Raw genomic sequence first — 16,589 nt, 5'->3', positions numbered from 1 at the left:
GAAGTAAAAGCTGTTATACATATCTGGGGCTTCCTCCAGCCCCATACGCATGGATCGCTCCCGCGCCGCCGTCCAGCGCTGCCCGGATCTAGGAGGACCGGGACCCCGCTCTGCCACCAGTCGGAGCCAGTCTAGCGAAGCAGAGGTGCGCTCTTTGCGTATCTCTGCAGCAGTGTATGGAGAGATACGTAGATGGCGCACTTCTCCTGCGTAGCGCGTCTCCAATGACGTCAGCCGGTTCTCCTAGATGCGGGCAGCGGTGTATGGCGACGTGAGAGCGATCCGTGCGTATGGAGCTGGAGGAAGCCCCAGGTATGTATAACAGCTTTTACTTCCATTAGCTCTGGTTCCCTTTAAGCTGCAAAAACAGAAAACAAAAAACATCAGAGAAATTGCTACAGTATTACGAGTGGCAAAATCTACAGTTTAGTACATCTTGAAAATGAATACAAGCACTGGTGAACTCAGCAATGCAAAAAAATCTGGACATTCACTGAAGACAACAGTGATGGATGACTACGAGAAACCCCTTCACAACAGCCAACCAACTGAACAACACTCTGCATGGGTTTGGCATATTGATATCCAAGTCTACCATAAAGAGAAGACTGCATGAAAGTTAATACAGAGGGTGCACTGCAAGGTGCAAGCCACTCATACGTCTCAAGAAAGGAAAGGCTAGATTGAACTTTGCTAAAGAACATTAAAAAAGCCAGCAACAGTTCTGGAAAAACATTCTCTGGACAGATAAAACCAGAATCAACCTCTACCAGAATGATGTCAAGAAAAAAGTATAGCGAAGGAATGGAACAGCTCATTATCCAAAGCATTCCATATCATCTGTAAAACATATTGGAGGCAGTGTGATGACTTGGATGTGCATGGCTGGGACATTGGGACTGGGCACTGGGACACTAGTGTTTATTGATGATGTGACACAGGAGGACAGAAGCTGCCAAATGAATTATGTGCTGTTCAGAGAAATACTGTCTGTTCAAATCCAGTTAAATGCATTCAGATTGATTGGTCAGTGTTTCATGATACAGGTGGACAATGACCCGAAAATACAGCCAAAGCAACCCATGAGTTTATTAAAGGAAAGAAGTTGAAATTCTTGAATGGCCAAGTAAGCCACCTGATTTTAACCCAGTTGAGCATGCATTTCTAATGTTATAGACTAGACTTCAGACATAAAGGCCCACAAACAGCATGTAAAAGCTGCTTCAGTAAAGGTCTGGCATAGCATTAAAAAGGAGGAAACACAGCTTCTGGTGATGTCCATGACTTCAAGACTTCAGGCTGTCATTATCATCAAATGGTTTTCATTTAAGGATTAGAATAAATATTTTATTTTCAGTTATTTAATTTGTCCAATTACCTTTGAGACCCTGAAATGAAGGGATTGTGTTAAAAAAAAATCTTTAGTTACCTCACATTTTTATGCAATAGTTTTGTACACCCCACTGAATTAACCACTTCGCGTCCCTGGGGTTTTCCCCCTAAAAAACCAGAACAATTTTCTACATTTCACACTCCTCCCATTCATTTGCCAATATCTTAATCACTACTTATCATACATAAATGATCTACACCTTGTTTTTTCCGCCACCAATCAGGCTTTCTTTGGGTGGTACTTTTTGCTAAGAATTATATTATTTTCTATGCATTTTAAAGGGAACAAGGGGTAAAAAATGAAAAAAGTCATTATTTCCCAGTTTTCAGCCATTATAGTTTGAAAATAAAAGTTGCTGCTGTAAGTTAAACCCGCACATTTTATTTTTCCATTCGATCTGGTTTTTTCACCATTTAAAATTCAATCCTAGTACAATGCATGATTACAGTAAATTATTTGGAAATAAAATGCATTTTTTTCAGTTTGTGTCCAATTTTTATTGTTGTTTTTTTCCTTGTTTATAATTCGATTCTCCCCCCAGTTAGCCAGATGTGCACCCACATATTCCTCCCTCCCCCATAGTTGGTCAGATGTGCCTCTGGATACTCCCCCCCCTCCCCCCAGGCAGGCCTTAGTACCCCTCCCCCCCAGCTAGCAAGAGGTGGATATTTATCTATTTCCCCCCCCCCCCCAAGCTGTCTGGTTGTGGCTATTCACCGCCCCCCCCCCCTCCATAGCCAGGTGTGTGTGCGCCCCTTTAACTCCCCCCCCTGTTGATCCTGTGTTGCTTACCCGACCCCCCCCCCCACAGAGCAGCGGGGTTTCTGTAATGCTCCCCATCCACCCCCCCCCCCCCTTGCAGAGATTGGCTGCACAGGGAAGCTATGAAAAGTCTCACCCAATCTTGTTCCTGCGGCGGCGATCGGCTCCCCTCCATTCAGTACCGCTGACAGCCTCTATGTGCAGAATGGATCGGGTCCCGGCTTGATGACGTCATTAAGCCGGGACCCGATCCATTCTGCACATAGAGGCTGTCAGCGGTAGTGAATGGAGGGGAGCCGATCGCCGCCGCAGGAACAAGATTAGGTGAGACTTTTCATAGCTTCCCTGCGCCGCCGATCTCTGCAAGGGAGGGGGGGTGAGGGGGTTGTAATTACAGGGGATCGGGCTTGGGTGGGGGATCGGACACCTGGGAGGGGATCCTTTATTAGTGTAGTTAGAGGGAGGGGGGTTGATGAGCCCAGGTGCGTGCTAGCACGCACGCTGTGCTCATTTAAAGGGGGCAACGTATAATCACGTCATGTGGCTTTCACAAGCCACTTGCAATGGCGTGATTATACTGTAGCTGGGACAGGAACTGGTTAAAGCTGAAAGTTTTCACTTCCACAATGCATCAAGTTGTTTCATTTGAAAATTAATTGTGGTAATGCGCGGAACCAAAATTAGAACCAAAATTAGAAAAAAAGTTGTCTCTGTCCAAATATTTAGGTATATATTTATATATTACTAGTAAAAAGGCCCGAGGCAAGCATTCTCAGAAGGAAAGAGTTACATTTTTACTGCTTTCTTTCTAAGAATGCTTGCCTCTTGAATAAAACAACAACTTTAATCGTAATGTTAGATGCTAGCAGGACACAGCTACAACTCGTGGCTGCTCCGTGCTGCCGCCACAATGCTGCGCAGAGCTGAAAGCTGGTAACCACAGCAACGGACAGCAATAGGTGTCCGTGTCCTTGCCAGCAGCGGTGAAGGGGCCTCGGCAGGCAGCATTAGGATCTGTGAAGTGCGGTGACGTCACGCGGCTCACATGAGCTGAAGAACTGCACGAGAGTGCAGTTACAAGGTGGAGGATCCTATTTCTAACATCTCAAGGGGGAAATATAATGCCACCCCAAACAGCTGATTTAGCTGCCTCCTACAGCATAATGGTATTGTCTAAATTGACGTCAGTAAATGTTTCTTCTGACGTGGCTCCCTTGCTTCAAATAGGTAATGCCAGTGTACTAATTACATTTGTTTAGCCACTGAACGTGTTTAAAGTATTACTCCACTTGTACATAACTTATATGTAATGAAGTAAAAAGGACTATTTTCGCAATACTGTCCCTTTAAGGGGAATTGTTTTATGATGTTCTTCACTCTAACATCAGTAGTGATGGCAGCAATCAAGATCACCGGCTGCTTCCATCAGCACATGAACTTATGATGCCAAGGTCCTTAATTGTTGACATACAAGAATTTTTGTATGTTTTATGAATCATTTAATGTTGGTAAAGGACTTTATCTAATTAACATTGAATACTGTATAATTTAGGTTGGCCATAGATTGGCAGATGTCTCATTTAGAATGACATGTGGTGAGTTATTTGTCCATGTATGAACTTGCCAGGATCTGTGCTGTATCTTGCAGCTCAGCTGATGGGCTATTTTGGTGCTCACATTATTAGGCTGTTTCTTCACTTTTCTCAAATAAAAACAAAAGTTTGCCTTCTTACAACAGAAGGTATTTGCGATTCCATAGCATTGTAGTAAGAGGGTTTTTTAGTCCTTTGTAGCCCCTTACACTCTCCTAAGAGTTCTGGTTTACCGTGAGCTTGCTGGGTACTCTGTTTTCTCAGTGAATAAAGAGAGTACTGGCACAGGTAGTAAGGCAGTTTTTCCACAAGGTGAGAAATATGGAATTGAACACTTCCAGTAATCAGATACACTTTTTATTTCCTCTGCTTATAACCCACACAGCCTGACCATTACATTATGGTGTCAAACTGGGGTAGGACTAACTCAGTGTAGGGCACTCATGGTCAGTTTGTGCCCTGAATCTAGGCTATATTCAAGAACTAGATAATGTTAGTAGCCAGCCTATACAAGTAAGACAGGGTTAAACATAATAATGCTTACGCATTGGCACCAGTGGATAACGAAAGCTCAATTACGATAAAGATCGTTAACAAAATTGGTTAACAATTAATAACATTTTAATACAAACGGGCGGTGATAACGAAAATATATTAATGTTAAAAATAATTACGTGATTCAACAATACAGCTTCACCTAACCCTTCTCTCACACAGAATGCTCCCTTGGTGGTGCCTAAAACTTACCACACCCCTGGTGGTACCTAACCCTAACCACCACCCCCTGGTGGTGCCTAACCCCCCCCCCAATTGGTGCCTAACCAAACCTAGGCAAAACCCTGGGGTTGGTTAGGGTTAGGCACCAACAGGGGGTTGGTGTGGTGCCTAACCCTAACCACCCCTCCCGGTTGTTGCCTAACCCTAACCACCCCACGGGTGGTGCCTAACCCTAACCACCCTCCCTGGTGGTGCCTAACCCTAACCACTCCCCCTGCATAAACACCCTTACACACAAAGAAATGATAATATATTTGAAAATGTAAAATCTGTACATACAAACAAAATAATATGACAAAAACTATAACGTTGCAAGCTTCTAAAATGATAACATATTTAAAAAACCTAAAAGTTCTAATGTTGTTAATGATATTTATCGGGCACCCTTTTTTCTGCTTTGAGCGCCGTATTAATGATACGATATATTAATGATATATTAATGACAAATAAGGGTCTATGGCAGTGCCCTTTTCGTCCACTAGCCGCCGGCGCCCTTTTTTCCTGCTACCACAAAATTTACATTTTAAACATTTGCCAGATGTAATCTAAAGATCATTTTTGTCCTCCATTAACACTTCCCATAATTGCTTGTAAAGGGAGTAGAGTTAAACAACACTTGCCTTAAATATGCCCAAAAACAATGCAATCCTATCATGTGGTAGAACGATTGATTCAGTAATAGGATTGACTTAATATTGAAATTTAATGCAAACTTTCTCTTTACTGGCAGGAAACTTTGATGATTGACCATTGATCATGAGAACAGCTGGAAATGTATGAATTATATTAGAACAAATATCCGATTTGTTAAATGTGATACAATTTCACGTTGATAAAACTTTAAACTTCATGTTTTTAATTTTTTTTAGAGAGTGTATTGTATGTGGTGAGCATATCAATACCTCATCAATTATCAAACAGCATACAGTTGTGTTCAAAATTATTCACCCCCTACTGAAATGTAGTGTTTTGGCCAATTTAACATTGATTTTGATCATTTCAGTCATCTTGTTTACAATTAATTCAAAGAGGCACTTGTAAGTCAGACAAATATAACATAAACTTTATAATGAAATAACCACAAATGTCTTTTCTGTGCTCACATCATTATCAGTTTTATTCAACCCCCAAGTGACATTCATTCTTAGTACTTAGTACAACATCCTTTTCCAGTTATAACAGCTTTTAAACGTGAAGCATGACACAAGTGTCTTGCAGCGATCTACGGGTATCTTAGCCCATTCTTCATGGGCAAAAGTCTCCAGTTCAATCACATTCTTTGGCTTGCGCGTTGCAACTGCTTTCTTTAAGTCCCACCAGAGGTTCTCAATTGGATTTAAGTCTGGTGACTGCGAGGGCCACTCCAAAATGTTCCAACCTTTAATCTGCAACCATGCTCTAGTGGACTTGGAGGTATGCTTGGGATCATTGTCCTGTTGAAAGGTCCAACGTCTCCCAAGCCTCAGGTTTGTGACGGACTGCATCACATTTTCTTCCAATATCTCCTGGTACTGAAGAGAATTCATGGTACCTTACACACGCTGAAGCTTCCCTGTACCTGCAGAAGCAAAATAGCCCCAAAGCATGATTGACCCCCTGCCATGCTTCACAGTAGGCAAGGTGTTCTTTTCTTCATAGGCTTTGTTCTTCCTCCTCCAAACAAAGTGTTGATCCATGGGCCCAAACAGTTCAAATTTTATTTCATCAGTCCACAGAACACTACAACAAAAGTTTTGGGATAGTGTTCTGTGGACTGATGAAACAAAATTAGATACAAGATAAGATAAGATACAATAAGATACAAGAATCCTATTTATTTTGGAATCAATGCATTTCCTTACCCAGTATGCATGTTCCATCTAATGTAAGCACAAGCTTACTCTGGCATAAATATCTGACCAGCATATAGATCAGTATACAATCGTATAATGGCTATTATACTAATATTTGGCTACAGAAACATAGGAGGGTTGATTAATTAATGTATATGAGATAAATGTAACGCTTGCATGCTGCACGCACTGCTACATACACTGCTGGCAAGTAATATAAAAGTGGCCAGGCTAGTCAAGTATGGTGGCCGAGGTGCTGCACTAGCACTCGTAATTTACAACTAGCGCATGCTATGCATGCATAGTGTGTAAGCATTACATTTATCTTGTGCTCAACAATCTACCTCGCACTGAACAGCGTGATATACATTAATGGATCAACCCTCCGCTGATGTATGTAATGATACAATTATGATTTGCTAGTGGTGCGCTGTCACCTCTAAACATTCTTGTCAAACTTAGCAGGTGACATGTCTCTAATCTAGTACACAGTCCATATGAGCTTTGTCTATAAGCTCACAAGGTAATCATTGCTGCTTCTCTTTTTAACTAAAGTGGACAAAGGATCTGCTGCTTTTCTGTATTTTGAATTGTACTGCTGTGTGAGTAAAACTGCTTCCTTTAGGTTCTGTACAGCATCTCTCTCACTGTATCATTAATCACAAAATCTAGCCAAAGAGCTTTTAACTCATTTTCACAGTCAAGTCTTTTCTTTTACTTTCCTTCATTCTTTCTGGTGTCACTTATGAAATGTGAAGTTAGGATGGGAGGTGTTATGGCAGAATGATATTGCAGTGTTTGACATGGTAAAACAGTATTCTTGTCGGCCTTGCTTCAGTCTGGCTTTTCTTCTCCTCCTCATGCATGCTGACCCGGAAATCTTCCTTTGCCTTAGCTGCAATAATCGTGACTCAGCTTACAACACCATACATTCGCATCGCCCCAGCTGCAGGCGACGACCAACTAACAGGTCAGACATTCAAATACACACAACTCATCGTGCATTTCCTTCTGCCTCCTACCATCCTCATTTCCATCTACTAAAATTTATTTCATGTGTGGTTGTTTATTTATTTTGTGATTGTCTTTGCTTTTGCTTTATTTTTACTTGCATGTGCTCATGCACTTTAGAGATCCAGTAGAGTGTGTTCCATTTATGTTGATCATAAATATCTACTCTTCACTGCATGATGTCATTGTTTGTGTACTGTGTTATTCTAAGCTTCTGAAACTGTTATTTAAGACTATTATAAAGTTGCTAAAATGTGTGTAGCTATAGTTGTTCCTCCCAATATTCTGACATGAGAATTTAGACCAGCCTCTAATCAACATCTTGGTCTAATCAAACCAATATGCAAGCTAAGCCATGTCCATTTTGGTAAGTTCCTTTCCACGGTACATATAGATTGGGGATGCAGTTCAAGATATTCATTAAGTAGAGTCTTAAAGCGGAATGAAACCCAGCATTTCTTCTTTGCTCTAAAAGATTATTTACAGCATATTATATACTACCACCATTTTTTATTAAAACAGCATTCAATTAGTTAAACACAGGACTGTCAAGTTCCCTGCAGAGAAAGCTGGACGCATCCAAACTGGAGATAATGTTATCTTGTGTTTACATTCCTCACTTGATACAATTAAGTAAATACTTCTCTGACTGTGCAGACACTCCTGAACAAAGTCAGACACTCACAAAGCATTTCTGCGTACATTACAAAATGAATCAACCAGTTATGAATAAAATGCAAAGGCAGCTCTCAGAGCAAAAAAAACTGTACTTATGCACAGAAGCAAATATGATAACCACATGGCATATAAAAAGTAGGAAAACATGTTTCTATTGAATATTATGTCAGGGTTTTATACTGCTTTAAAACAATCCATTATGATATCTGACTACTTACCAGGCAGGGCAGGATTAGTAATTTGTTTCCTCAACTAAGTTTCATACTGGGGCATTGCATTGTGTTGTGTTATACTGTACATATAGCACAACCAAAAACAACATTTGTGGTGTGCTGGAATATAATGCATGCAAAGAAGCTGACCAAACTGACCAATGTGCACCTTCATTGACTTCACTTTTCAATAAGGTGTGAACTCTTCCTAGATTTTTCAATCACACCACATTTCAGTGCACAAAACAGTGTTCATTATAAGCAATGCAACACATTAGTGTGAAAGTTCCCTAAATTAAAATACAGATTTCCTTGTAGAAAAGGTCAACTACCTTGAAATAGTTATATTGCTATTTACATTTGTAAAAAAAAATAAAAAATAAAAATACACATCTGTTGCATATTTGTTACCACTGAGCGTAATCCTACAAATAAAATTATTTTATCTTAGCTTTCAGTTTAGTGGGAAATGATTAGAACCTCTGTCAGATTTTCAAAACTGTATTTGTCCAGTTCCACAGAGATTACACCTCATTTCTGTCCTCCTTGGTGATCCTGTTACTAAGACAGGATGTGAGGAAAATCTTATTAGGTATACATACACATTTTAAAGTGGACCTGAACTCTTGCACAGGACACAACAAAAACATAACAGAAATGTGCCTTGTATGTATTTAAATATTTTATCCTGTGTAATTCCCCCTCAATTGTGTCTAATCACTAGTTGTAATTTGATCCCCCCATGTCACATGACTGCCCAAGGCAGATAAGCAGATAAGCCCATTTGAAAGCACAGACTGTAAAAAATATGTCTGCTTCCATGAATCAGGAACTAGAAGTACAATCAGGAAGAAATTGTGTTTTGTTTAAGGGTTACTATGCTGTTGTGTATCTTGTATAGCAGAGAAGAGTTCTGATTTCATGTCCACTTTAATACTTTACATTTGTTCTAACCCATTTTGACATTAGAAGGAAATGTTTATATTGTTATCTCTTTGTATTTAAATACACAGGCATCAGACTTGCAGATCAAACTCAAAATACAGAGTTTACATTTTTAACAGGATTTTCTTACACCTACTTGTAGTTACATTTGACATGTTTTTATTTTTGTTTTGACTTAAATACACATTCTCCCATTAGTCTGCTTTTGAAGTGCTTTGTTAATTGTACTGAAAGAAGTTGATGCCTGGGATCTAAAACTATTCGAATACAAATGCATCACTTCTTGTTCAAACATAATTGAATTTCATTTTGAAATGGAAATAAACAATATTCAAATGCACATTAAGCACCTATTCTGATTTCCAAGTAAAAGCTTTTTCAAACACAAATTAAATATAAATGCCCATGTATGCAAGCACTATGGAGGCTTCCACTTAATATCAGTTTTTTGTAACCTAATTATTAGGATGACAAGTGAACAAAAACCGACTAAACTACATCCTAGAAACAGTTAATAGTTTGAAAGTGTTTCTAACCGTTCCCCACATAAAAAGGGCTGGATTAATAGGTTTAGCCCCACAGGCCAACCATCATATGCTACTGTCACCATTCCATGTGTAGTCCCTCTTTCAGGTGACTCCCATAGTACAGCAACCTCCAGAGGTATAGCAGCTGCTTATTTCTGTCCAATAAAATTTTCTTGTGCAATAGCTTGTCTGGTGCATGATCAGTCCTCCCCACACACTTGCATAAGCCCCAATGTAGCCTGTATCATTTGCACCACTGCTTGCATATGCACGTTTCTGTTTTCCATGTGCAGTTCTTACAAAAACAACATGTTACACCCGACCCCACACATCCAGGTGTCAACTTATGTAGCCTCTGCAAAAATCTAACCTCGCTTTTAAAACAGAGTTAAACTGTGATTTTCAAATTAGAAACAATAGAAGCTAGCTAGAATGAGTCTTAGTATTACTATTATTCCTCTGCTTTCTGTGTTGTACAGGCAGCAGATGGGTTCTGCATTCTGTGACAGGGACATACCATGGCAGTCTTGTCTAAAATGATGAAAATTTTAGTAGGAATTTCCATATTATAGCTAAAAGTGCATATTCTGTTGTTTTGATTGTTGGTAACTTATGTAGCTCTCCTCACCCATTTTGTCAGAACTAAATTTAACAAGTTACAGTCTTAACAGAGCCAGTCATGTTACATTTAAAGAGCACTGGCCTTAATAGATTAGATTCAGAGTGGAGTATAAAATCCTGGAAATTCTCAATAGTACACAATGAAAAGTCGTTATTCCACATAGAGTTGCTGAAGAAATTCACTTTTCTGTGTTCTGTGTTTGTTTAGGTAGATCAATGTGTCTACTTAGTTTTATTCAGCAACAATTAGAATGCAGGAGAGATCTGTCTAGACAGATCTCAATATAGTAAACACTGAGGCTTAACTCTTCAGTGCCTTCTGCAATAGTGTTTTTATAGCAATTTTTTGCATGCGATTTTAAAGAAAAATTTGAAGTGATTTTCATAGTGCTTTTGCTTTTCTACAGAAAAAAAATACTACATGCAGCAATTTTGGAATTTTAATAAAAAGCGATTCTGTTTAATGTGAAATAGCCCAAAGGATTTCATTGTCCAAGCACTTACTGGAAAGCACTGGTGATCAGAAAAGCTCTTTAAAAGCGCTTTTGGTGTGGAACAGGCCTTACCACATTCTACTGCACAGTTCTTGTGTTGATAACTGCCAATCAGCAAATACTTTAATTTCTGTTTCATTTATAGCATAGAGTTCACTTAAATATCTAACAGTTTAATAACCATGTCTTGGCTATTAAACAAGGCAGCTGATAAGACACCTGTTAGAAAATCAACAAGATAAAGCAGAAAAGTGATAGAACTCAGAGCAATAATAAAAATGAAACCCTCAGATAGCAGCTTCCTGCAGATAAATGGCTACTGCTATAAGAAGTGGGAAATCACATTTTTGCAAATACACTTTTGTGACAGGCCTTTTTTTCTCCTGTGATTAACAGAACTGGGAGAATGGTACTTTCAATTCTAATAAACTAAATAAAACTAAATAAAAAATGAACACTATGGATTTGATTGGCATGCAAAAACAATAAATACATTTCCAGTATAGTTTTTTGTTGGAAGGGCTATAGGTCACGATAGTATAAAATAATACGTTATCTGCTGGTACCAAGCATTGCCATCCATCATGTCAGTGTGCCTGTATGAAGTCTCAGAGAAGCCCCATTGAATTGAACACAGCACTATGCTACCACCCACTGCAGAATGAGAGCACAGAGGAAGCGTCCCATCTAGGATTAGGGGGATAAATGCACAGCAGCAGTAGGACATTAACATTTAACTTTGTTATACATTCTTCTGACTTGCAAAATCTTTGGGTGGAGATTATCATTGAGAAATGATGCTGAATAGTGTACAGGAATCAGTGTTATCAAAATCAAGATACAATTATTTCATTTTTGAAATATTGAACAGAAGTTACAGAAAAACAGCAAAGAATATATTTCAAACAGTGACATTTTTTAATGAGGAAAATGTAGGAAAAATACACAAAAAGTGTTTTAGCATTATGTGTTTTATCATCTTAAAGAACGAGTTTTCTTATAAACAGGGCTGGATTTTCTAAGTGTTTTTTTTTTCTTTTTTGGTGGAATTTATAGGTTTCAACCCCATAGGCCAGCCTTATTATGTTACTTTCACCATTCTATGTGTAGTCCCACTTCCAGGTAGTCCCCCTTCCCCCCCCAACCTTCCCCAATGTGCAGCAGCCTCCACAGGTGTAGCAGCAGATTCCTGATTTCTTATACAATATTTTTGTACACAGCTTGTCTGGTGCATGATCAGTCCCCCACAGGTGTACATATAATTAGGCTGCCAGGAAATTTGGACTCAGGGTAAAGCCCCAAAACACATCGCCCTGCTCCTGCAAAAGTCCAGGAGGCGTTCATTACTATTCTTCCTCTAGGTCACCATTGGGAATTATGTTTTTATAATAATTAGGGCTCCATCTTACTCTGCCACTTTAGCATAAACCCTATTATGGCCTATGGCTATTGCTGGCTTGCCTAATTACGCTGTTTTTATAGTAATTTGAGCTCTGTCTTTTGATGGACCCCAAACTACTGTGTGAACGCTGCTTAAGCTGTAATTTCCTTTGTAGCCTATGGCTGCTCCAAAATTTCTGATGCTGTTTTTAGTTGCCTTACCTCATACAGGGAGTGCAGAATTATTAGGCAAGTTGTATTTTTGAGGAATAATTTTATTATTGAACAACAACCATGTTTTCAATGAACCCCAAAAAACTCATTCATATCAAAGCTGAATATTTTTGAAAGTAGTTTTTAGTTTGTTTTTAGTTTTAGCTATTTTAGGAGGATATCTATGTGTGCAGGTGACTATTACTGTGCATAATTGTTAGGCAACTTAACAAAAAACAAATATATACCCATTTCAATTATTTATTTTTACCAGTGAAACCAATATAACATGTCAACATTCACAAATATACATTTCTGACATTCAAAAACAAAACAAAAACAAATCAGTGACCAATATAACCACCTTTCTTTGCAAGGACACTCAAAAGCCTGCCATCCATGTATTCTGTCAGTGTTTTGATCTGTTCACCATCAACATTGCGTGCAGCAGCAACCCAGCCCAAACCAGTACTCCACCTCCACCTTGCTGGCGTCTGAGTCGGACTGAGTTGGATTGGAGCTTTTCCAATCCAGCCACGGGCCCATCCATCTGGCCCATCAAGACTCACTCTCATTTCATCAGTCCATAAAACCTTAGAAAAATCAGTCTTGAGATATTTCTTGGCCCAGTCTTGACATTTCAGCTTGTGTGTCTTGTTCAGTGGTAGTCGTCATTCAGCCTTTCTTACCTTGGCCGTGTCTCTGAGTATTGCACACCTTGTGCTTTTGGGCACTCCAGTGATGTTGCAGCTCTGAAATATGGCCAAACCGGTGGCAAGTGGCATCTTGGCAGCTGCACGCTTGACTTTTCTCAGTGCATGGGCAGTTTATTTTGCGCCTTGGTTTTTCCACATGCTTCTTGCGACCCTGTTGACTATTTTGAATGAAACACTTGATTATTCGATGGTCACGCTTCAGAAGCTTTGCAATTTGAAGAGTGCTGCATCCCTCTGCAAGATATCTCACTATTTTTGACTTTTCTGAGCCTGTCAAGCCCTTCTTTTGACCCATATTGCCAAAGGAAAGAAAGTTGCTTAATAATTGTGCACACCTGATATAGGGTGTTGATGTCATTAGACCACACCCCTTCTCATTACAGAGATGCACATCACCTAATATGCTTAATTGGTAGTAGGCTTTCGAGCCTTTAGAGCTTGGAGTAAGACAACATGCATAAAGAGGATGATGTGGTCAAAATACTCATTTGCCTAATAATTCTGCACTCCCTGTATATGTGCATAAGCACAGGTGTGACCTATTTCATTTGCACCACAGGGGAAACATCATGGCAGTATTCGTAGGCCCAATGCCATAGTTGGTGTATTAAATGCTGTGGTTAGTACTCCGCAACATTCTTCACCTTTTTCAGGATTTGCCTACAAATCCATAAGCACGAAACCCTCTATAAAATCCTACTAACCAAAAATGTTCTAAGCAGTCTATGTCACTTTTTCTCCTGAGTTTTCTCCTAGGTGATATCTTCACAATTTGTCATAAAATGCCTTTTAAGCCACGAGCAAGCAAGAAAATTCTCAAAATATATTTGATAGTACTTTTTCACCAACTTTTCAGTACTTTTTCAATTGTAAAATGCTGAAAATTTAGTTTAAAGGGAAGATCAAAATTCTCTCCTAGGAGATAACTCAGGGGAAAAAGTTAATTGCATATGAGCACATATGTATAGAAGTAAAAATCTCCCCAGTGATTAGATGAATGGTTTATAACTTTCCATTTCCACAGATGAATGTTTTGCATCTTCCTTACATTTTTTTTATATTCAGTTATTGACCTGATTGCTAATTAATGTACCTTATTCAATTTTGAGTCTTGTTTGGACTTTACCATTTTATAAAAGAGAGATTTGAAGTGGAATTAAACTCCCTAAGTCAAAATTCTCCAAAGATGGCCACTTCTACATTAAGCATTTGTCACAAGCATGGTTCCCGCACTAGCAGCACAATTTCCTGCTGGGAATCTCCAGAGCAAATTTATGTGTCCAGCATAGTAGCACCAGCAACTATCAGTAGTGGATGAGTGTTGGTATCATATAGGTACAAAATAAATGCTGCAATAGAAGAAGAATACCGGTATATTGTTTTTTTGTTTTTGTTTGTTTTTGTAACCTTGATGTATAGATTTTTTTTTAGCACAATGATAATTTTGAACTGAACATGCCGTGTCAGTACAGGTGATGCTGTTATTGTCAGTTTACAACATACTAGCTCTTTGCTGTGAAACTTACATATGGTTTCACTACTTAAAGCAAACATGATTAGTGAAGGCAATAAAAAAGGCACAGACAGGGCCCTAACTGAAAGAAAGCAGTAGCATCTTGGTTATTCATTTTCATAAATGAGACAATAGACGCTTACTTGTCAGTTGCTTACTTATCTGCAAATAACTTACTTGGTACTGGCTTCTGATATTTAAGAAAAATGTCTATATTTTATCCCATTGCACATAGCAGCATGAACACTGCAATGTTAATAAAAGGTTGTAACCTTTTATTAACATTGTCAGCTGAATCCTTCCTCTAATACAGAGTTTCCCAACACATTTATGTGTCGCGGCAGCCTCAGATATGTGTCGCCTCACGCCATGTCCCGTGTCCCACTTTGTCTCCCTCCCTGCTTCTCTCTTCTGCCTCATCCTCTACTCTGTCTGTAGACAGCAGGGCTACAAGAAAATAGCTGCTGATGTCCACAAATGTGGATGTTGGTGGCCATTTTTTTTTATCCCTGTTCTAACTATGAGCAGAAAGGGAGGCAGAATTGAGTAGCGAGGTGGGAGACAGAGCGGGGCGCTGAAGAGTACGTCAGCACTGGAACCCATGGAGCTGGTGAGTGAGTCGCTGCCACCAGCACATGCTACCGGGGGCACCTATAGCTGGCTACTCATATACTCGGGCACCTATAGCTAGCTACCTATATACTGGGGGCATTTATTGCTGGCTACCTATACTGCCTGTCCCACTGATTTTCTTTATTGATATTCTTCAAAGGCTTCATTTTTAAGTGTATTCAGGATAATGCACTCTTTCCATCCATTTTGAGGTTATTATTAGTATTTTTCTATTACACATATGTGATGTGTCACGGAGATCTGAGCATTTGGCATGATGTGTCATGACTTCAAAAAGGTTGGGAACTACTGCTCTAAAACAAAAGTAATGTTTTTTTTTTATTTTACACGACCAAGATACTATTGTAAAGTTGTTATGAAGCTCTGGATGAACACTTAGGCTGCATTCATTCTATGCCTGAATCTCCAGACTAAAAATCTACTCAGCAGCACTGAAAAGGCCTGGTGTTTCTTTAACAGTTTCACAGCATCAGAACTTTGTTTTTCTTACCCAAATCTTATTTTTAGCTGCACAGAAGAAAACTGCCCAGGCATTTTTCCCCTGATGCTGTGCAAAGCATGATGGGATTTCTGATGTTGTTGTTCTTGTTCTGATGTTTTGGTGCACTTTTTTTTTTATTTGAATTTGAACTTTGAAGTCTAGCGTGTGCAGCTGGGAGGGGTGATCAGGACAGGACAGTTGGAACTGTGTCTCATGCTCCCTGTCACCTCCCTTCAACCAAAAAGATGGCTGCCCCCATGAAAAACATGGCTGCCCCCATGAAATCACAAACATTTGTCTGTTCTTTTAACACAGGGTGGGTAAGAGATTATATTACCTATCTATTTTAATTAACATAACTAATGTAACTTAATGACAGTGTGTTTGTTTAGGCTGAAGTTCCCCTTTAACATGTGCGTCAAAATTCCTGTGTCCTACTGTGCATGCCATGCCCATTATAACACATACATTATTTCAAATTGTCACTCTAAACCAGCTAGATTCACTATATTTGATAGTATTTAGGCTAAGGGTCTAATAAATTAGAGCTTTCTTCTAAATCAAATTTTTATGTATTACTGAGGAAATAAATGGTGTCATTGAAGCTTATGTATTATCTGACTATTCCAGACAATGTTTTCGGACAGTGACTAATAATTTCTGCATAGATCACTTTACAATATATTTTGCAGCCAACCATGAAATGGAGAATTATCCTGATTGATTAATGCATGTGCTCTGCTTTCATGAAACAGCTAAATACATTCATTTTCAAATGAGGCAGCAGATAAATAGCTATCTGAGACCAT

General features: G+C 39.2%; 1 protein-coding gene across 5 annotated transcripts in view; it reads left to right on the top strand.

The window, feature by feature from the left end:
* Positions 1 to 16,589, top strand: part of PTPRM (protein tyrosine phosphatase receptor type M) — a 995,286-nt gene that overhangs the window by 626,409 nt on the left and 352,288 nt on the right. For 3 of the 5 annotated variants that reach the window (XM_068237197.1, XM_068237198.1, XM_068237195.1), the window contains exon 14: positions 7,252 to 7,326. The exons of the other annotated variants lie outside the window; for them this stretch is intronic. In XM_068237197.1, coding sequence (XP_068093298.1) covers positions 7,252 to 7,326 — 75 coding nt within the window. The remainder of the gene's footprint in view (positions 1 to 7,251; positions 7,327 to 16,589) is intronic. 5 annotated transcript variants of the gene reach the window in all.

Source organism: Hyperolius riggenbachi, chromosome 5, assembly GCF_040937935.1.
Source record: "Hyperolius riggenbachi isolate aHypRig1 chromosome 5, aHypRig1.pri, whole genome shotgun sequence".
Taxonomy (NCBI): domain Eukaryota; kingdom Metazoa; phylum Chordata; class Amphibia; order Anura; family Hyperoliidae; genus Hyperolius; species Hyperolius riggenbachi.
The sequence above is the reverse complement of the archived record's forward strand: the minus strand, read 5'-3'. Positions and strand labels throughout refer to the sequence as shown.